This window comes from Notolabrus celidotus, chromosome 6 (genome assembly GCF_009762535.1).
Source record: "Notolabrus celidotus isolate fNotCel1 chromosome 6, fNotCel1.pri, whole genome shotgun sequence".
Taxonomy (NCBI): Eukaryota; Metazoa; Chordata; class Actinopteri; order Labriformes; family Labridae; genus Notolabrus; species Notolabrus celidotus.
In genome coordinates, this window is record NC_048277.1 from 8,433,513 (window position 1) to 8,457,164 (window position 23,652).

At 45.0% G+C, this 23,652-nt stretch overlaps 1 protein-coding gene across 5 annotated transcripts in view; it reads right to left on the reverse strand.

Annotated features, from left to right (window-relative positions):
• The window catches only part of hipk2 (homeodomain interacting protein kinase 2), an 82,343-nt gene extending 58,984 nt beyond the window's left edge, over window positions 1–23,359 (reverse strand). For 2 of the 5 annotated variants that reach the window (XM_034686222.1, XM_034686220.1), the window contains exons 1-2: window positions 22,979–23,328; window positions 3,802–4,957 (exon numbers count right to left, since the gene is read on the reverse strand). In XM_034686222.1, the coding sequence (XP_034542113.1) occupies window positions 3,802–4,957; window positions 22,979–22,997 (1,175 nt within the window). In that variant the 5' untranslated portion in view covers window positions 22,998–23,328. Of the gene's footprint in view, window positions 1–3,801; window positions 4,958–22,978 lie in introns of all 5 variants that reach the window. The other 3 variants (XM_034686218.1, XM_034686217.1, XM_034686219.1) reach the window with 3 other exon arrangements.
• Window positions 23,360–23,652: the final 293 nt, after the last annotated feature.

Genomic DNA, 23,652 nt, shown 5'->3' on the forward strand with positions numbered 1-23,652 from the left:
TGGATGCTGCAGATAAGACCAGACAGCAGCTACAGTTCAATGCTCATGCAGACCTCTACTGGACAAAGACATGAAACTGTCCTCCTGAGACACCAAAATCCTCTACCTAAGTAACCTCAGGACAGCCAGGCAGACAGTCATGCAGGGTGATGGAGTCTGTTTGCCTCACACTCGCTTGCCTGTCTCCAATTTAAACCTCCCTTTCACTAACAGCCACATGGAGGCTCCTTCCCAGCAGCTGTGTCGCCTCAGAAAACTTTAAGTTAACTGAAATACTATCTCACTGCATTCCTTTCACGGCCTCTCCCCGGAGAGATATTTAGGACAAACATGACCAATTGGGACAAGACAATAATCCCTTTATCTGACACAGGGTAAGCTTGACTAGCCGGCTTACCGGTTACATAATTAGCTATAGGCAAGAAGGGAGCAGGAAAAAAGAGGAGGATAAAAGAAGTAGGACCTGGGTAAGGTCAGTCCGGTTGATGTAATCAGGACAAAAACACCACACAATAATTAAGAACAGAAGACACTGACGCAGAAGAGCAGAACACAAAGAGCTGAAGGCGCTAACACCTTTAAATAACAGTGGGAGACTGTGTTCAAGTTCAGTGTCACCAAGTGTGGAAGTGCCACAGACAGGCCTGTTTGACAAGGATAGATGAGCTGGGCTTCATGAGCCTGTGCTCGCCACGCAGCGGAGTGAACAGAGTTGAAACTCTAAGCACCCTGAGAGCTGTTCTCGCAAACAGCACATCACTTGTTTACCTTGAATACCACTGTTTTATTTGCATGAGTCAACCTTGTGGAAAATCCATAAGTCATTTGCAAGGCTCTTACAGCACATCACTAGCACACACACCAGCTATGACATCTCAAATGCACACAGCCATGTGTGAGGGGTATAAAACCAACCAAATGGATTTAAGATCATGATTCTGTGTTTAATCTCTGCAATAGGATTAATATCACTCTTGCTTTACTCTTACTTACATTAAAATATAATAAAGAGTGTCTCAGTAGTGCAGGAAACCCTGTTTACAGAGTCTTCATCACATTGGCTGCAGATGCGACTTCAGCCCTCAGCCATTTGGTGCATGTCGTGCGTTCATCTTAATACAGACGAAAGGCCAAAAATAATCTTAAAAACTGAAGAAAATCTTAAAGAAAGAAGTCAAAATAGTTCAGGAAAACTAGTGCACACGAGACACGCATGGATATTCTGTATCACATGAATCAAAGCAGACAACAGGGGATGTTTCTGCTGTTGTGGAGGATATAGAGTAACGGCAGCCAGCAGGTTGCAGCAGAAAAAAACCCACCTGGATCCCCACCTTAAAGGTACCGTCTGCAGGACAAAAACAGACACAATCCTGCTATCTTCTCATCTGAAACCATCAAAGATGACTTGATGTTCTTTTCTCAGCTTTTGAACTCACCATGAACTCCACCCGCAGCCAGGGTTTGTTTGTGGCCCAAACTGTACGCCATGCTAAGACACCCGCAGAGCTCATCTCCCATGAGCTCAATCTTTGAAATAAATTGCATGTCCTGTCCCATTCTTCACACTGAGTCCTGGCATAGTAAAGCAAACATGCTCAAGTTGTGCCATAGGGTACTTTAAAGCAGAGGAATACATAAACCACTCTGAATACCTCAAACAACAGTCGCCAAGTCCCTGATCTGAGTTTTGGTGACTGTTGGGTAATTTTCTGGTCACTTCCAGCCTTTTCTTTCCATCCGTGCACCGCCAAGAGGAAATGAAGGGATGACCTCTCCGCTCTCTTCCACTCTTCACTCCCCGAGAAAACAAACAGGAACATTTTATGGCCTGCATGTTGACCTACAGCCCAGGAGCAACTAAAACAGGCTACTGCTGGTGTTTACTTCAGGATGAGCTACTTAAACTGATACAACAGCACTGCCCTGCTCACATGGAACTGAGAGAGGGATTTATAAAAACAGTTAGTAGAGTACAGCTTGGATGAAACAATCCACCTGTCAGCCGCTTGCAGAGCAGATCAGGATCTGAAGATTCTTAAAGCTTAAAGTGTTTTATCTTCTGAATGCAGCAATTTGAATATCCGTTACTGTTCACTCAAAGTTCCTCACACAGCAAGCTTTTCCACCTCGCAGGAAACAATAGCTCTCAGTGTCGCATGTTTTAAAAAGCCAGAGACAAACTGTAAAGATAACAAAACCTAACTCTTCTATCAACACCATCCACTAAAGCCAGACCACAAACTTCTCCTGACAGAATCTGCACTCTGAGCTGGTGCAGAGCCTCCACCTGGCATACGTGTGTGGGTGTATGTGTGTGTTTGCATGTGGTTCCATAGACACACACCTGTTCTTGCCTCAGCCCCGGTCCCAGCCCCGGCACCAGGCCTGAGCCTCAAACAAAGCTTCTCTCTGTACCGACACGGTCACTGTTTGATTCCTCACACAGTTTCCCTCAACGCTGCCTCTGCTGAAACCTAAACACACCGTTTGCTATGGGCAAAAAAGACTGTTTCAGAAGTACAGGGAGAAGAAAGAAGGCTTTCCTGGGGACTCATCTGGTTCTAATGCAGGGCCCGCTGGTGTGGATTACAGGCACATATTACAGGAGAACTCAGGCTGACCCCTCATCTCTATCTCGGGGGAAATGGGAGCCAGCTATGGTGATGGGGGGTTGAGGGTCTGGGGGCCTGGGGAGCAGAGGGGTGAATAGAAGACTTTGGGCAGGCTGCAACCCTGTGTGATTGGTGCCCTTCTTCTATGAGGGAGTTTCTCCAAAGCTGTATTCACACGGGTACAAAACTCCCGAAACAGCAGCATCTGTGGACGCAAACAGACAAAGTTTCACCCTGACTTCACCTGGACTTCTTCCTGCAGGCCCTCACAATCAGGCGGATTAGCCAATCGAGAACATCACCAGAAACATTCACTGTGAGAGAACAGGCAGGGTTGATGATGTTTACACCATGCAACCATTATGAACCTGGAGGAGTTTAACATAACAGGATGAATAAAAACATCTGAGGTTGAAGAGAACAGAGAGGAAGTCTGCACATCCGTCTGTTTCCACATAGTATTGATATAGATGTAAAAACTGTCATTGTAGTGTAGCTCTCTACTGCGTCGTCTGCCATCATGTCATAAAAATCACACTGTGACTTTCAGAGCGTGCTTTTGACAATATGTCCTGCCTCCTGAGACTTATCTTTACCAGCCAACCATCCCTTTTGTCCACCAAGGAAGACTTTTCACTGTAAGCAAAGAGTAAATTCGGAAAACTTTGGGGTCAAAGCTCCTGAAAATTTCTGTATAATTTAAAAAGTGCATTTATGAAAGAAGCTTGAATGCTTTTCAAAAACCCACATTTGAAAACAACATTTCCTGTGGTCTGTCACCTCCTAACCAAGCTTTAACAAGTCAAACAGTACCACACAGTCCTCTGATAATCATCAAAGTCATTCTGAAGCATGCTTGTTTACCACATTAAATGCAATAAGCAGGAGGCCACTCAGCAAGCTTTTGAGTTTCACAGCCTGTCCAGCACTGGATGGGGGGGTTTACTACCCGAGTAAACAAACAGGAAAGGCAGAATGGGAGAGAAGAGAGAGAACTTCGGCACTATGGGTGTTTGGCCAAATAATCAGCTCTACCGTGAAAACATTCCTGTTAAAGCAGGGATAAATCAAACAAGATGCAGATAGCACAATGATCACAGCAGAGCGAACAGGAATGTATTCTTTGACCCACATCCTCCCTGCATCTATAAGATAAAGAGCACGTTAATAAGCCTTCAGCTCTTACCTGTAGTATCTGGACTGTAGATAAGTGGAGCAGACCGCTTTAGACACATGGCTGGCAGATCCAAAGTCTATAACTTTGACCCTGTAGGGCTGTCGAGACGGGTCCACGAGCATGATGTTCTCCGGCTTTAGGTCCGCATGGATCAGTCCCAGACTCTTCAGTTTCATGAGCGCTGTGGCCACTTGCTGCAGCACGGGTCTGATGTATTTGAGCGGCAAAGGGCTGAACTTGTTCTGCTTAAGGAAGTCATACAGGTTCTGCTCTAGCATCTCAAATACCAGGCACGTGTGGTTCTTGTGCTGGAAGCACTCGTAGGCCCTCACAAAGTTGTAGTCGTCTGCACTCTCCGTGCTGAGACGCGCCAGGATGCTGACTTCGATCTGACCCTGCCGCGCATACGACGGGTGGTTCTTCAAGATCTTGATAGCCACGATCTCATTGGTGCCCCTCTTCCAGCACTTAACAACCTGTCCAAAGGTTCCTCTCCCCAAGAACTCCAGCACCTCATACGTATTGGTCATGGAGCAGAGCACCTCATGCTGCACCAGCTGGTAGTCCCCTTCACTGTTGGAGCCGCTGTTCTTTGAGGTTGCCGTGGATGTGGCAGTAGCCACTGTGGCCACCATGGCTCCACTGGCAGCTCCGTTCTGGATCATGGGTGGGCCGTGATCCTCAATGATCTGCACACTGCTGTTGTTGTCGAGTTCCTCACTCTTGCGTTTAAGCCCACATCGCTGGTAGGTATCCAGGAGACTGACGGTGCTGCGGCGCGTCAGGTTGTGAACACCAATTCCACCACCCCCACCTCCACTGCTGTTGCTGCTGCTGCCTCCACCCCCGCTGCCCAGCAGAGACCCCAAGGTCCCCGAAGTGCTGCTGGCTGAGGCGACCACGATGTGGCCCGCACTGGCTGGAAAGATGAGTGCCTGCTCGTAGGGCAGGGTGGAGCTGGCGACCTGCAGGGAGCTGTTGATGCTGAGGGGGCCGCTGGTGGCCGACAAGTTCTTGCTGCTGTTGTGGCTGTAGACTTTGCTGTGTGTGCCGTACCCTGTCATATCCCAGTTACAACTCTGCTCCACCTTCAGTTTCTTCACGCTAAAGAAGGCACTTGATTGGAGAGTGTGAGGGGAGAACACTTGCACTTGCGAGGCCATACCTGTGGGAAGAGAGGAAGAGGGGGAGAGGGGGAGGGGGAGAGAGGACAGGAGGGGAATGAAAGTGAGAGGTTAGGAAATTGAGAGTGTCTGAAACATGAGCAGAAGCCAAAGCTTTAAATAAAGACAGCTTGGGTCAGAGCGGGCCATTAAACACCAAGCATATATGCCGATGTGCAGCATGTTAACCCTTTACACTTTTTTACAGGAGAGTTCAGTTAAAGGCTTAAGAGAGCCCCTAAAATGTCACTTTGCATCTTTAGTAATACCGCAGTTTATAACGGAACATCAGAAACCCTATCATTAAAGTGATGGGAAAGGGGCTTTATTCCATGTTATGACATTTCTTATAAGCTTATATAATATAAATAAAAAACTGAATGTTTGGCAGAAAGATAAGCGTGGTTTAGATTGAGTAGTGCTTATGCAAACCACTGGTTCATGCAGAGGAAATGCCTTTTCCCCCACTGTTCCCATCTGCAGCAAAGTAAATAGGCTGAGTGAATACTAAAAGAATACCCTTTCATGGGACAGTCCATAGAGACAGCAGAGCACAAAAACATACACAAAAACAGCCCTGTGAAAAAAAATCTCATGGCATGATTGCAATTTCCTTTTCCCACTACACAACCCAGCCCTTGCATTTATTGGTCCACCATTATTCCGTTCAGGGAAGGTGGTGAAAGAAATTTTGTTGAAATAACTATGAGAACAGGAGAGGGGCACTGAACTCCCTCTCAACTACAGATCCCGAAGACAACAAAACAAAAGCAAAACTGCAGCGAGGCTGTGCTCTGAACTCCTGGGAACAAACTGCCTCAGAATAAGCAAAAGCCTCTCCAAGCAAACAACTGCCCAAAAATAGTCCCTTTCTTTATCTCTGTCTTTGCAAACAGGCCTGTTTGTAACATTGAAATGATTATAACAGCACAGGGAAGATTATATGAGCCTTGTAGTAATGCTATGTTTAAAGAGTTTCCAGTAAACCCAAAATTAGTTTACTGCTAACAAACTAAGAGCTTCCACCTGGCCATGCCAACACCCACACATTTAGACCTCGCTGTTCAACTACTGATGCATGAATCAAAGAATGTGCCGGTCACAGCTTGCACTCAAACACTAACAAAATCGGTGCATGCAAATAGCCATTAAACTTTGTTTGCTGCTGGAAAAATGCTGTTGTGTGTTTAATGGACGTCTTGAAAGCTGGGAAATGTTTTATATGTTTTAAGATCATTAGAGAAACATTTCCCCTCCAAGATGGGAGGACTTCCATTACTGTGAGCTCTATTGTGAGGACAGAAGGCAGAGAGGAGGGGACATGCTGGTCACTTTGTCATGATTAGCCCTTTGAGTGGTGATGATGATTTATTCAGTAGGAAGTTGGCGGCTGTGCCCTGTTCTTTGCTTCATTTGTCTTTTTTAACCACCCTTACCTTTCTTCCTCCTCCTTTTTAGACTGTATTTAGGCTCTCTGTGGCATTGCTTGGACTTAATAGTTATCTGTTGGGTCATCTGGTCTTAGCCCTAATGCTGCAGGATTGAAGCTGCACATCAGAGGGCTCACTGTAAGCCTGGCGGGTGTTGTACAGTAGCAGGGGAAGCATAACGCCTCCATGTCTGCTGCAGAACTTATTCAACTGGCACATATCTGCTCTGAAAGATCTTTACATTTGTGCCCTTTCACGTCATAACCGCTCTTATGGCTATTCCAGAAAGGTAATGAAGATCGTCCGCTTGGCTATTAGGGGCAAGGCTCTCTGCTAATCACATAAGCCCTGAAGGCCAGATGTCACTCCTTGGATTACCAATTCCTGTGCCTGGACTTTACTCTAAAAATAATTTGAATGATGGGTTACGTCACAGGGCAGCGTCAACACAGTGTGACTGAGAGCCTGCGAGGATGATCACAGACACACACTGATGAGCATAAAGATGGATGGTCCCACACAGAGCTGGCCTGTTCCTCTTATGGAAAATTCCGGCAATACATATCTGCCAGCGTGATTATGGATAGCTCAGGGTTTTACAAGGCCAGATTGGGGCTGGCTGCTCTTTGCATTAGCATCACATGAATTCCTCTTCAACCCTGGTCTTAGTCACTCATTGACTCTCTGTCAGTTTTTAACCCTGTGGTCACAGAGTTCACTTGACTCTGCCTTCACGGTGCAATGATCTGGAGGCCACACAAGTTCTCCTAAACCCAGAAAACATAACCCACTGAAGAACTTGAGAAATGCACAGAAACAAACAGAACTCACTGACTTCTGTGCACAGCTACTCTCAAACATAAGATCTCAAAGCTGCGCTACAGTTTGGATCCCCGTGAGGGAACCAGATAAGTAATTAACTGAACCAAAAATAAGAGGTCAAATGGCTGGAATGTTATCTCATAACAACATACACAGGCAACAATGTGAGCAATTATACTTCTTTGGAAAGGCGGCTCCAGACCTCATGAATCACTCCTCACCCAAACTGGAGTTCAAACATATTTATGATCCAGAATCGAACAACCAAAGTCTCTATACTGTCGTCAGAAAAACCCAGAGCAAAGCCCTTCCCTTGAAAATCTCCTCTTGAAGTTTATTTGAATTTCTGAACTCTACGCCAAGCGCAAACTGTAAAGGTCCATTGTTGTGCATTTACAACGCTGGAATGCCTTCAGTAGCCAAAGCTTTCCATTTAGCATACCTAAAGGAACACTGTGTGTCCCACATACTGCAATTAAGCATGCCAGAGAGGCATTTTCCTCTGTTTAGAGGCCGCATGTTGAAATGCTAGTAGTCAATGTTTTCAGGGAGATTACTTCTCTGTCAGGGGTTTGTTAATCTTCTTTTTGGGAGGATCAGGGCCGTTCTGCATGCCATGCGAGGGCGAGAGACGGGCTGAAAGGAACGGAAGGAGAATAGAGCGTGGCCATGAGTGGCCCTCACATTCCCGCCTGTGACCTGCTTCTGTTTGCTCTCCTTTATTAAAGCCGTCATTTATACTCCCCTGACAACATGACAGAGAGTATTGATGAGGATGCTTTTAGACACCACCGCAACCTGCCAGGGAGTCCTTTGTAATTACAAATACTCTTTTAATATAAAACCTGCTCTTCAAGTCATGTCCACAAAGCTCTGAGCTACAGTTAAAGAGAGATTTAAAGTGTTAAAGCTTTAGATGAACGTTAACTTTGCACTGCGACAAATGCATAAAGGAGGCTCAGACACACGTGTTATGCAGGAGACTTTCCAGAGACAGAAGTCCGGTCTTTATGGTCTGGATTTATTTGGACCACATTCATCCTGAGGCCTTATGGCTACTGATGACCCAGTCTCTTGACTGGACCTGCAGAGCCTGCAGGACTGGAGAGTGTGGGGGGTAGACTAAATCGCTGGTTAATGAAACAACTTCTGACTGTCTAGACGAAGCATTATCTCATCCTCTGATTGTGCACGTGGATTTCAAGGCACTGCTAATCACACCTCCATCTCTCTTTCGAGTATCTTGACACAGACAGAAAAGATAAAGAAATGTGTCTTCTTGAGATACTGGGCCACAAGATCAGCTTCCCGTCACTCTGAGTTTCTAGAATGCTTCAGAATTTTGAAGAATATTCAGTTAAAGACAAACCTTTGACAGATGGAGAGTCTTCTCTAACATTAAGTGCTAACACTCCTGTAGGTCTAACTGTAATGTAGGTTGTATTTATATGGAAGCCCCTGCTTGTGTTTCTAATCTTGTTTCCAGGTTTCCTTTCATTTCATACATGCATCTTTCATTTGAGTGATGTTACATGAACACAGGCATCCCAGCCAGAAGACCCACTGATGGGAAACCTGTTGTGGGGACAGTGACCGAGACTCTGGGGTTAAACACATCAGTGAACGCACTGCTGAAGAGGAACATATTGTCCATACAGAGCAGCCCTGCCTTGTGTTCCTGCCTCCTGCCTGAGTCCTGGCCTCAGTGGGGGAGCTGGAGCTTGACTGCATATCTCTCTCTCTCTCTCTCTCTCTCTCTCTCCCCCCCTTTATTGACCATCCTATCTGCTTTTTTAGTTCTCTCATCCCTGCTTATTTATAGAATAATGCATCAGACGAGCTCACGGGGAGATTCTGTCACGCAGGCTGCTGCTCCATCAGACCTCATGCTCATCTTGACCACAGTGTTTCAGCATTTCTCTCCACGCTCTTAGAAGAACCCACAAAAGACGACAATTACTCATCAAGCCAACTGAAGCCTCAGCGGTGGATATAAATGTAGCTTGACTGACACACGCAGGACCTCCTAGACTGTAAATCAGCCACATGCCTGCTGTAAATGTGACACTCCCCTTAACTCTCCCCTTCCTGGAAGCAAACAGCCAAAGATACAGCGTGTTGTGTTAGCTGTGAGATAAAATGTTCGCTCAGCACAAACACACATGCATGAGCAAAAACAAGCAATAGCACTAAAGTCTCCATGTAGGAGCCCCAAAGAGGTGCACACAAGCAGTGCAGATTCAGCAGCTGATGTGAAATTATGTTTTCACTTTGTTTGAGCTGACTTAATATTTACCTTTCTGATCTGAATGGCCTGGTATGTGCTTAAGATCTCAGGGACTGCATGATTCAAACTGGTTGACCTGCAAAGAAATGCATCCAAATATCAGGTCCATGTTTTTTTTCTTCTCTTGGTTTAATTTTGTTTGTCCTAGGAGTGGAAAATTTGGTTTCATGGGGTAAGTGTCAGACGATAAGGAGGCTGCTATTCACGTTGTAAGTGTGGTCATAAAACGGCTGGTGTGAGAAAAACATTTGCCTTGTTTTTACTGCCAGGTCAGCCTAACCAGGCGCTGAACCACAGCGCGGGGTGGAGGAGAGGAGCGGGGGACCAGGAGGAGGAGAAGGAAGGGGGTGGCAGCAGAGTGGCTCGGCTTGAGCTGGATTTCTTATTAATCAAATCACGAGTGTGGCAAGTGCACAAAGCACAGCGCCCAACTTCCTCCCAACTGAAAGACAGGAAAGAAAGAAAGAATGAAAGAAAGATAAAATGAAAGAAAGAAAAAAAAAGAAAGAAAGAAAGAAAGAAAGAGGGAGACGGTTTATGCCTTTGCAGTAGCAGAAGTAAGATATTAAGTGTGATAAAGATAAAGTGTCATGTGTGGCAGCATAAAATGAAGAAGGGGGCTGAAACGTGCCCAACCATAAACCAGCAGCACCTGTTAACTTCCAGCTTAACTGCACCAACACTGACATGTAGAGCATGCATGAGGCTGTGCGGCTCTGAGCACAGTTCCAGTGAAGGGCCACACAGGGACACGCACCTGATAAGCAGCCGCTCTCCACAATGCTTATCATTTATACACAGCAAGAAACGCCCTACAACACACACACATGCACACATGCTCACATGCACATGCACACACACACACACACACACACACACACACACACACACACACACACACACACACACACACACACACACACACACACACACACATACACCTCCTCTTATGTCATTAGGACTAACAATGACAGCTGGACACAATGTTCTATAATGAGATCAACATAAGAGAGTGGGAGACAAGGAACAGAAACCGAGCACGGACAACAATGAGGGAGGGAGGACACACATGAGTACAATGTGGGAGCAAACATTGCACAATGGCAAATTGATTTGAGAGGGGACAGTGCGGTATGGATTTTCTTGCGTGCTGCACAGCTCTGTTGCGCTATAATGTTCCACAAAGCATGAGTCTCAAGCAAGGATGTAAATGGAGGCCGTGTTCACTGCTCTTAGCACATTTAGCAACCTGAGTTTTTTAAAGAGCAGCACAGCAAAAGAGGAATAAAAGCCAAAACATGATATTCAAAATGATGCCACGATGTGCTGCACGGGGACACACATGCCTGCACACACACAAACACAGAAAGCGGGGTCTGCAAAGATTTATAAAACAGCCTTACAGACACAAAGAGAGAGAAACCTTGATTTGCATTCTGAAGGGTTGGACCTCTTACAAGGCAGGAAAATTCAGTTATTATTATGATTGATGTATTACAACCCCAACTCCCAAAAAGTTGTGAAGCTGTGCTAAGTGTTAATAAAAACAGAGTATGATAGTTTTGAATCATTTTAACCTTATATGTAATTAAGAAGAGTGCAAAGACAACAAATCAAACGATGAAATTAAAACATGGTGTTGTTTCCTGAAAAACATATGCTCTTTTTAAATTTGATCCCAGGAACACCTTCAAACTAGTTGGGACAGGAACACCAGCTATTCTTTTAACAACACTTGCCTGTGAACCCAGGAGACCAGTTTCTGGTGTTTAAAATTAGATCTTGTCCCATTCTTGCCTGATAGAGGATTTCAGCTGCTCAACAGTTCAGGGTCTCCTTTGTCAGACTTTTCATTTCATGATGCTCCAAATGTTTAGACTACAGGCGCCAGCTTAGCACCTGGACTCTTCTACTACAGAGCCATGCTCTTGTAAAACGTGCAGAATGTGGTTTGGCATTGTCTTGTGAAATATGTAAGGTCTTCCTGAAAAAGTCATTGTTCGGATGGCGGCTCCCAAAACCTGTATATATTGTTCAGCATTAATGGAGCATTAAGAGATGTGTAAGCTATGTGCATGTGTTATTTCCCTGCCTTGGAGGAGGTCTCAAAACAATAGAACAATACAAGATACAGCCTATGATACAAACCCTCTCTGCTGCTACGATTCAAAACTAACACTAAAAAGTGATCCTCCACAATTTCTACTTTTTGTGATTCCTTCCTATTTCTGCATGGTTTGCCTCACTAAACTGTGACTGGTTGTTTGAAACTGCCCACCTAAAATGTAAAATGTAAAGGGTTAAACTCTGGAATTGAAGTTGGCAAACTAGAGTAAACCCTGAGGAGAAGACAAAGGCAGTCACAGGAAAAGATGGAGCTCTGCTTTGGACATCAACTTTAAGGGGACATCATCATTACTCCACCCTGCTGCCCTGCTCCGTCCTGCAGAACAGACTCATACAAATAGGTTTTGGGTGTGTTTCTGAGCTCAGGGGTCAAAGCCTGCTGCTACATAAAAATCAAACAGAAACAGCTGCAATAATGCCCACCCTGCACAACATGCCCTCCTGCACCAGATGCACCCTACAGCACGTGCACACAACATACATGTGTGTCAGTAGGTGTTTACCCACAGACACACATGTATGTATTTCTGAGACTCAACATGTGGTGTGTGTGTGTGTGTGTGTGTGTGTGTGTGTGTGTGTGCGTGCGTGCGTGCGTGTGTGCGTGTGTGTGTGTGTGTGTGCATGTGTGCGTGCGTGTGTGTGTGTGTGTGAGACTTACAGTGCTTCTTAAGACTTCCTCAACTGTTTATCTAAGCTCAAGCATCATAACTATGTAGTGACAGACACTGCCACCCCTAACAACAAACACACACACAAACACACACACACACACACACACACACACACACACACACACACCCAGAGGGATTATTCGGATGCTCCACCCCTTTGAAACCCTGCGATGAACCCCAACAACAGAGGAACCAGTCCAACCTGACCTGGCACCGGAGGACCAATCACATGCAGGCAGGGAGAGAGCTTCCTGTATTTCCAAAACACTGCTGAACACAGCTGAACTCAAACTGAAAACTGATAGAGACGTCTCGCTCTGGGAAAATACGAAGTGAGCTGCTAGGAAAAGATATCCCTGAAAGAAAATGCTTCTGCATTATCTGGTATTTGGTGCGTGTGTTTTATGCACAGCTGGTATGAAACCACAGAGGCTTGGCAGTTATTGCATATCTCAGTCGGTCCCTTGCATGTTCCCAGTTGAGTCCAGGATGGAGCAGGGTGCTTTTGGATGACAAGTTGTAACACACACATGCTGGACAGTGCCTGTTTGGGTGCATGAAACCCAGGTTTTACTGCCTTACAGACTGCAGGCACTTTTCATATCAGAACCCTTAATAACCCCCACATGTGGTTTTTCTCTCCTGTCTCACCCAGAATATTCCACCTTCCTGTGCTCCCTGCTATCAAATACACACAGAGGAGGGTGCACATGCCTCCCCAGGCGACAAGAGTGTGTGATATTTCAGTGGGGTGTGTGAAGCTGCTGCTCGGGGCCTATTAAGGCCGCAGATCAGACTAATTTAGACAGCAGATGCCTTTTTCTCCCACAAAAATGCCTCAACATGCACTCCTGCCTTCGTTCTGCAGGTGACTCACCCACATGCACGCTTGATATATTGTTTTAATCTCCTAATCTCTCTCTGTCTTCTTCTTTTAACCCTCTCTGCTGCTGCTGCTGCTCTTCTCATTCTCTGTCTTTATGTGACAAAGTAAGGAGGCCCACCACGCTTTACTGTACATTCAAACGGCTCTTTAAAGATTATAAGAGAGACACAAACGCCTGCCCACATACCAATTTAGAAAGGCATATGTGTCCTTAATCCAGCTGACAGTACGCAGTAAACATGGCTGTTGAGCCTTTCTGGCCACACAGCTGAGGAAATAAATATGGCCGGCCAACTCAGCCCTCTGCTTCTGATTCAGCGTGAAAATCATGGCTTTAGCAGATTATATTTACAGTGTCCTCACAGTCACAAATAGCGGCCAAAACCAGGCAGGAAACGGCTATTCTGACCATCAGTTTAACACCCACACACCGAGGGCTGTGCGAGACGAGCACACATTTCATTTGGCTGGCATAAAAGTTTAACACCCTCAAAAGGGAAATTAGAGATGTTAATTTTAATAACTGCTGTGACAAACTTTGTTGAGTAAATTGCTTGAAGTCAGATCCTCTCGCTGTCTGATTTAGCCAGTCTGGGTTTTTTCCTCTGGTTGGGATGTTTCTGTAAACTCCCAGTTCAGAAGTAGCAGAGAGAGATTTGAACAGATGGAAAAGATGAGCTGTGGGAAGCGAGTCAACACTGATTCATCAAACTATAAGATGCTCTCTGTGAGTAAAGATAGAAGTGCTATTAGTCTGTTAGCCCAGCGGAGGTATTTTTTATTTGTCCCAGCTATTAACATGCTGAAAGGATCTGAATGAGATCCATGTTACTGAGATAGATGCCACTTAGCGCTGCCATGTTTATGCCCGACTGTCTTTAAGTCTAATGCTTATGGATACAGATCTCCGAGGCTCATACGCTGTCTCTGTCTCTCAGAGGACTAATGAGGTAAAAACAGCTTGCCTGGCCCAGGCCGCCTGGCTCTGGAACAGGGAGGGAACGAGAACAGGTCCTCTGAGCTAAAGGTCAACTTTTGGCCTTTTTCTGGGCCAGTTTCTCTCACACTGATGGAGGGGAGGGAGTGTGTTTGCGAGTGTGTGCAGCTGCTGGACTCCATCAGGGGAGCCAGAAGAGACGGGCCCCTCGTCGGACAAGTTCTGATCCCAGATTTAAGAAGGAGACAGGTTAGAGGGGACAGGGGTGACATGTATGACCCCTATGACCAACAAGACCCCTCTAAAACCAGTAACCCCCCCCCCTCGCCTTACCCCCACACAACCGCCCCTGACCTCAGGCGGTGCCCCTGATGCTATGGGCCCCCAGAAGAGGGTATTCATCTCTGCAGCCCAGCTCCACCTCCCCCTCCTCTCCCCTTTCCTATTCCGGCTTACTTTTTCAATCTCTGTCACTCCATCTCTCTGTCACTCTCCTCCCTGCTCTCTGTCTCTCAGGCTGAATGGAGGGGTCAGTTCAAAAGGCTGCAGGCAGAGCAGGGCGGGCTGCCCGCGATGTGCCCGAGGCTTTGAAGTGAGGAGTGGATCTAAAAGGTGTGGAGCCTGTTTTTTATGCTGCAACACACTCCTGTTCAGAAACATAAACAGGTACTTTTTCAGCTCATCCTGCTGAAGATGCATACCTGAACTTTTTAAAGACGGTCCATACTGTAATTATGAGTGTGACAGAGACATTTTTAACAGTTTATACTCACGTTTGATGAGCACGAAAGCTCTTTAAAGCTACTCGAATAATAAATTCACCAAAAATCCATCCAAATAAAGACCTAAAGAACTTAACCTGTGAACCCTAAACACTGCCAATGTAATATGGAGGTTTAATGAAAAGTGAACATCAATAATAATTCAGTTATCTTATTATTGAAAGTTACATGATGTCTTTAGAGATGTTTATGTGTGGGAAAAACACAAACAGGCACTTTTCTCCCTTTAAACCACAAATGCATCCCAAGATTTTTATCAATGAGCCATGCTGTCTGGAGGAATGTGTGAGGAAACTTGTTTTACCATCGTGTTTCTATTTATTCAGTCTGAGGATCAAGCAAATAATGCAGGCTCCTACGATAAATCCACTAAATGAAATATCTGAAAAGCCACTTTTGAGAAGTTTCAGACAAAAAAGACAGGATTAGAAAATGTAAACATGTCAACGCACCTTTTAAGATCTAGAATAGTCCTTTCAGATTAAAAGTCTCAAGACAAAGCAAATGACAAAACAACTTTAAAATCTGACTTATCCTGAAACTATATGTTGCATACTTCCTTTAGAGACGTTCATGTCAGAGGGAAAAGTAAACAGATGCTGCTTTTACTCTTCCTGAATACCAACACTTTTCACTGATGAGCCTCACTTTCAGGATGAGTATTTAAACCATCACTGTGTTCTGAAACTGAAAGTTCTGCAGAGCTAAGCGAATAATGCATCCTTTGAATCTAGCAACATAAACATTGGAGAAGCTGTTTGGTAGAAGTTTTACAATAAAATCAAAGGAATAGCAAAGACATAACTACATCCTCTAACCTGTAAAGCTTCTAATGTTGCATCTTTTTTATAAAAGTGTTGAAGATATTCAATTAAACATCCATAATAATACATTATCCTGCAACTGATAGTTACATACTGTCTTTAGAGTCAGAAATATGAGGAGGAGCTTCTTACAGCCGGGTTTTAGAGGAGTAAGAGGATCGTCTGATTGCATCAATGACTTTTTAACCTCCATGTGTTTCTACATTATCCCTTCAAAAGTCATAAATACTCAGTGTTCAGCCTTCGGCAGCAATAAAGGAATCATTCATCTCTGTATACGAGAATATCAAATAGTTACAGAGACCATTTTGATGAATCTCATGCCCACAGTTCTGAAAACCTCTGAGAGATCATCCTTAGTGGTTCAACGTCCCGCACCTTTACATGCGTGACTTGTTGTTTAGGCTCAGCGGGAACACAGGGTTAGCAAAAATATCCCTAATCTGAACCAAATTAAGAAAGAGGAGGGATGGGTGCCTGAATGTGACACTAGCTGCCACGCTTCAGTTTCATTTCTGGGGTTGAATTTAGATATGTCCTCTGCACCGCTCACACAGTCATAGAATAATGAGTCTTTGTAAATCACACAGCATGTAGAGAGAGAAATGAAGAAAATTTGAATAGGAAGATGAGAATGAATGAATGAGGGAAATAATACCAGAGCAAATACTTGACAAAAAGGCAGCAGAGGAGAAGCAAAGGTCCAAAGCTGCTAATTTCCATGCCTGTTGACTCTTTTGACTAGCACAGTCCTTGTCTGTTGCCGTCTCCTCTCTCTGCTCTGTGCCTTTTTGCCTCCTGGCTCTGGACAGAAATGGGCTTGAGCGCTCGTCTGAGCTTTGAAGTCCTTTGGTTATCAGCCAAGCGTAGAGCTGTACCTGCAGCCATCTGTGAAGGGGCCGCCAGCAGCCACCCATCGCTTCACTTCCCTTCCATGACCAAGAGGGGCTGGAGCCAGCAGTGGTAAGGGGACAGCGGCACACGGTCCACACTGGCTGACCACACATGGAAGAGCCCATAGTTGTGTTTTAACATGTACCTTAAAAAAACCCAACCTTTCTGACTTCATGTGACTGTGTATTCACTCCTCAGCTCATTTTAATACCACCGTAAACACCCCCTCTCTCTCTCTACATCACCCTCCCAGCATGCCTCGTTCCCGGGGAAGAGGAGGAAAAATGTGGAGGTTATGAGAGGCTTGATTAAAAACTGCGGACCATTTTTCACGGCGTGCTTTGTGTAATGTGAAGAGACAGTTAGGATCTTTTGTTTAAGTGAAGTGGCTGTGAGCAGAGGAGCTGCCCTCACCATCCAGCTGTAGTATCATCTGTTGTTTTTGCAGCACATTCAGAGCTTTTCAAACTTTTTTTACGTGTAACGTGTCGGGTTGAAAGGCCAAAACAAGATGTGATAAATACAGCCGCAGCAGCAGCAGCTCTTTTCCAGAGTGTGCAATGTCAAAAGCTCTTGTACGAGTGGACATTATAACAAACAATAGGATTAAGACCTGCGACAATGTGCACCACAAACAAGCTGGTGGTTGGGTTTAGGGGGGTTAGTGATGGCAATAAATAAGACAAGCCGGGCGGGGGAGAGTGAGGAGGGAGGCGATGGGGGCTTTTTGGGTGGGGGTCATGATTACAGAGAACAAAAAAGCTACAGTAGTTAGACCTCTTCTCAGACCAGCCTCCAATTACACACACACACACACACACACACACACACACACACACACACACACACACACACACACACACACACACACATATACGGCGGGGGCTTCCAATCTGGCCATCAGGCTGTTGCTGAAGTGTCACATGGGCACCATGTGTGCTGGCCAATGGCCTCTCGGCTTATCAACAAACAGAGCGGGATGGAAGGACAGATAAGAGATAGAAGCGGGGGTGGGGCTGGGGAACGTGTGGAGGGTGGGGGTGGTAGGTGGCGGGGTCACCGGCAGAAGATGATTGCAAAGTGAACATGCGATATATGCTACGGGAGCACCATGCAGATCATGCTCCTTCCGCTCTGTGCAATATTATTAACACGTGAAAAAAAGGGTTTGACACCTGCAGCACATGAAGTTCTCTTTATGCCGGAGGAATCTCTGTAATTATTGCTTAACAGGCCCAAGTTAACAAAAGGCCTCATTCACTGGGAGCTGTATTGAGAAGCAGTAAAATGTGAACCTTTGTTTGAACCGTGGCTCTCTCAGAAGATCAAAGCAGAGTGTCAAAAGGTGCAAAGACTCTCAGCGTCAGACTGTTTCACAGACGCTGGTCTCATCCTCGCTGTAAAACACGCTCTCTACTTTTCTTTGAGCAAGAAGTGTTTATTTAAATTGAAGATGGATATTTATCTTTTTTCCCTCTGCGCTCTGATCTTCAAACACAACGAGGGAACCTTTTGATGAGATGCCCGACGACTGCAGGAAAAATATGCATTGTGTGATTACATCATTCAACCCTGTATTAACATTATGAAATGTTAAAATTAAAGAAATACTAAAAAGCACATATCAGCTTTAACTCACAGTTTCTATGTCTATCTGCTGTGTCTCATTTTATATACACCTTTGAATTCAATGTCAATCCATAAAGCTGCTTTAATCACCTCTAACTCTTCATCAAATAATCTGAGGGAGGCTGAAAGCTAGCTTATCTTCATTCTTGTGTATGTTATTTTGTACTATAAATGAATGATAAATGTATTCTTATTTAAATATAGACATTAAGAAATATGATGACTGCTATATTTCTTGGCTTTGTCGATTGGCTGAAGTAGAGTCCATTGACAGGTTTTTATTCTTACTTTTTAGAAACTCTTGGTGCATGCTCAGCAAGACGGTTCTTAAGATACAGGATTAAACGGGTGGTGTTAAAGGAGTGGTTGGATCATCTGTGCTTCATATTGAATGTGGGGTGTGCTTTAAATGCTAAGCGCTCCACAGCCTTACTTTTTAAGTAACGTTACACCCAACTGATGACCCGAAAATATTCCCAAGTCTGTTAAGAAATAACAAATATAGACTTTAATTGATTTTTAAAAATCCGGTTTTGCGTTTAAAGTGTTTATTCCTGCGATCAAGGCTGCTGTGATGCGTCTTATTCCACCACATACAAGAAGTTTTCTCTCTGTTTAATGCAGAGATGAAAAAGCTATGTTCAAAGCTTTTTAATTTGTATAAAACAGACCAGCCAGTAGAGTAACTGTAAGATGCCTGTGCCTCTGGTTTCCTCTGTAACAGAGCCTGGAGTCGTTGAACTGCTCGTCAGAGCCAGAGGCAGCTGTTCCACACAAGCTGACACCATGCACAGTGCGAAACAACAGCGCAGGGGGAAAAAAGGCCTTCACACATGCATGACAACCAACACGGAAATGCCTTGTGTAAGCAGTCGGCAGGGCTGAGGCTCCATCCCAGCCCCCTCTCTGCCCCCACCCCCCCCTTCCCCTCCGATAAAAATGGACTAATGTCAGCAACTGATGCGGTCTCCCGCATTCAAGGACCTCAGATCCGGCTCTCAGAGTCCTTTCTCGCAGAGGTCTAAAACATATGGCAGAAGCAGTAAAACAGGAGGCTTTCTGACAGAGGAGAGAATGAGAATAATAAAGTCCCACTGCATCTCAACTGAATATCCTCCACCCAAAAAAGAAGCAGAAGAATGATGTGCTGCAGCGCTGGAGGCAGTTTTACTCCAGAGAAATTTGCTGAAAAGAGTATATGAAAAGTTGAGCCTGTTGAAATAGCCAGAGGTATCTGCTCGTATTCAAGGCTGGGCCTCTTGTGTCAGACTGGCCTCTGCTAACCTGTCATTTCAGCTCAGGCTGACGTTACCCTCTCCACCTCCCCCCATCTGTTTCTAAAACCCTCAGATCACACCTGTGAACTATTTCAGAACATCAGAGAGCTCGCATATTCCCCTGTCTTTAACCCAGAGCTGCACACACACCTCATCTCACATAAAACTCACATTCTATCTCCCTCCAAAGCCGCGGCTTCTTCTACTAAACGCTTCAACAAATCAATAGCAAAAAGAATCCCCGAACACTGGATTTCACTTCCTTTTCAGATAGGAAGCTTTGAATAATGCAAAAGCGATACTTGTAAAGACAGCTTATCCATTTTCATAACCCTTTCTGAGCAAAGCTCCTTCCAAACAAGTCACGGGGTTATGCATCAGGTCAGCAAACAGATCAAAACGGCTGCCGAGTGAAAGTGAAAAACAAGAGATAAACATTCACAGAGGCACCTACACAGATTTGTGGAGTGATGACTGTTCGTTCCTCTGAGCTATTTAACTATCAGTAGTTAGCTCCCCTCCCTGCAGGCCTCTCTCTATCTACAGCACGGACACTGAAGAGCTAAACACACCACTCTGCCTGTCATAACAGTCAGGAAGTAGGAGACCCTCCTCGGTTCCCCTGACTCTGCCACGGGGTGCGGCCCTGACGTGGCCCCCGAAGGCCCCCGGGGTTCTTCCTGCAATTCTAATCAGAGTTTAAAAAGCTGCAACCTTGGACTCTAAGCCTGGGTTGTGGCCTGTGAGGAAGATATCAATCAAGCAGCTCCAAACAAGCGTGAGGGGAGGCAGAGCAGGCGGGTTGTGAGAAAGTCTGGATCTCTCTGTTCTCCTTTTCCCAGAGGACAAACTCTCTCCTGTACCTGCAGACCACGAGGTAATTCAGAGCTACATTAACACATTATGGCTGTGTGGATGGATAAAACATTAATCTGCCCATGATGCCGCAGCGTCGATCACCACCAACATCATTATCATCAGCAGCCTCTGAGTCATACTCTTTTTTCCAGGCAGGAGTAAATGAATCCTCTCTGGAATCGACTGGTTGACCTGTGATCCACCATGAAGTCGCCCTCCTGCCTGGTGCCCAGCTCTGCAGCTGTCTAATCCTCTCACAGGCCTGCTCTACAAATGGGAGATGGCACATGTGTACAAGTCACACACAGATAGAGACATGCACACATGCAGGCATGAGCTCACTGCAACATTCATATCGAGCTGGGAAAAGAAGCCGGCAGGGTTTGGCTGTGTCTGAATATTAGCTTTTCCACAGCTGGGGGCTCCTGGACCTGCTCCGATCATCAGACATCCATCAAGGTGTCAGTTTGCGTTATGAGACCGAGCTCCCAGGGTGATCAGAGCGCTGCCCGGCCTGCCAGCAGCCCGCCTGATGGCCTTCTGTACGAGCCAAGAAGGACCAAAGGCAAACACGTACAAAAAAAAAGAGAAGAAGAAGAGAGAAAGCAAACCTAACAGGAACAAGAACCCACATTCACATGAGCACCACGTCCTTTATCAGCTTCATAAACATTCCTGAAAGTATGAACTATGGTGAAACCAATTATTCCTCTTAAATGATTATGAATGTGTAATGAAGTTCAGAAAACCAAAACAAATGTCTGCTGTTTTTCCTCAACAAGCTTGAGTTGAAATGATCAAAGGAAGTAGTTAATCTGTGAGATTTAAGTTATTAGTTTCTCTGTAGCCGAGGGGTTGAGTAATCACCATAATAGCCTGTCTAAGTCTACGTAAAAGACCCCCCCCCCCACTACCCCCGTTCCCTCCAAAAAAACTCTATTTTTCCACCAGAGACTTTGGTCATTTCCATGACTGCTCCACATAACAGCGCTCTCCAGCACTGAGGAGGACAGGCAGGGTAATTAATTCCCCCTGCCGCCTCTCTCTCTCCCCTCTTCTCCTCTCCTCCTCTCTGTGGTGAAGGGAAAAGCCGGGGAATGTAATTTACACTAATTACCTTTTGCAAAGGAGTCTCATTTCAACTTTTCTTTTCATGTTGAAGCAACGTCGTCTCGGGCTATGCCTCTAAGCTTCAACACCTCTGATGAAAAATCACTATAGTATTCCTTTAATGACAGAAGAGCACAGTGAGGAGTCTGGAGACACCTGAATGTACTGCATCTTCTATAGTGGCCTATAAGTTGACCTAAATATCAACATGCTTACTTGTCATGTTTGTTAATGTGACTTTAACTTAATAAATGATACTTTCAGTGGTTCTCTTTGTAAATGCTGGTGAATAGAAGAAAGAGGGTTCCCTGTAACACCAGTAGAGGGACTATAGAGTAGATATTGCACATCATGCTCTTGAAATGTAATACTTTTAACCTCATGAGTCAATATTTGTTTTATACTGCTATTAACTTTGCAGGAGCTTCTGATCTGCATGTAAACCTCTGTTAGCTCCATAGATGCAATTAGAGTCCATCTGACAAAGCAGCATGTCAGCAGGCTACAGTACTCCTGCATGATACATTACTACAGCTGAATTTAATCACAAGATTGCATGCAAATGTATAATACTAAAGTCCCTGTTTGATCAGAGTATTTAATCTGTTAGTAATGTGTGTGTAGTTGCAGAGGGACCAGGCACTAAACACCGACCCTGCACTGCTCAGAATGGGCCGCTCGCTTTGTTTTACGTTAATAATCCACCTTGCAACCACCACGTAAACCAAATAATGTTCCTGCGTGGATTGCATTGTCAAAATGTTCAAGAAACTGAATGACAGGAAATAATTTCGAGAAGCACGCGGGGTAGCATTCTCGCAATTGAATTAGTCACAGCTACAATGCTGCAGCGATAGCGAATATGCAGGATTTAAGCTTGCCTCTGGATTCCGGAAGAAATATAAAACACATGAATCAATTTTCAGAGGAACTTAAATATTTTCAGTCAGACAGTTTTGCAGATTGACGTGAGAATAATTAGAAATAGAAGAAGAATGAGAGTAAATAAAGGCGAGACTCGGACCGATCGGTGTCCGACCTTCTCTTCTGCTCTCTCTCTCTTGCACATTTTCAATCAAACACAAGAGCAAAAAATAATAACGTGTCCAGGTGAGTGGATACATGAAGGCTGCTGTATGCCAAACAAATGCGCGTCTTTGACCTTTTTCCACAGCCTTATAGCGCTATTTAGACGGACACAGCTCAGACTGGCTCACAATTTGACTCCGTATTTACTATGATCCTTTGGCTGTGACCAGCAGCTCTTACGCACAAAGCTGCAGGTCATTTTACTGCCTACTTGTTTAGGATGGAGAGAATATAAGGTAAAAAGCCTGTATGTTTAATGATTCTGACAAAAAGAGGAGAGGGTGCAACGCATCTCTCTCTCTCTCTCCGAGGCAGCCGCAGTTCAATGGGCTCACATTGATACAGTGTATTCAGTGCACAGAGGAGGAAAAACAGAACATCTTCACAAGCATCTTACCTTCGTATACAGGGGCCATCGGTGCAAGGATTTCTGTTATTCATGGCAAAAAATAAAGCGTGATTTCTGCTCAAAACTCAATGAAAATCTGCCATCTTGAAACAGTGATGAGAGAGTCGCCGCGGTCTCCTGCATTACTGGCCCGGTTCATTAGTGAGGAAAATGCTCATAATTCATATCCAGGCGTTAGAAAACGTAGAGTCCGAGGCGAGGGGAGCGACCCGGGAGAGGCTGCAGCTCCGATCCGACCTGCGGGCTGTTTCTGGAGGCTCGGAGGACGAGCCGCGATGACAGGTTTACTTCAGCTATTGTGCGACATGTCTGTGGAGTGAGGAGTCTCTGCAAAAGTTGCAGTGGTCAGAGCGCAGCGAGTTTGGTGTACAGTGAGAGAGTCGAGCGCCGAGAGAGTCGATGCAGAGGCTGAGGAGAAACATCACCGATGACTCTAAAACGAAAGCAGAATACGTTTGTTGTGATCATTATTTACACAATTATATTTTTAAAAGATAAGAAAAACAATTTCAAGCGTTAAGAATAAAGGGAGATCAAGATTAACAGAGGATTGGGCGTATTTTACAATTAGTCAAGCATTTTTTTTCATTACACATTTTAGACACAGAGGCTTTATAATGATTGAGAAAATTCTTAAATGGATCAGGAAAAAATACAGAAAG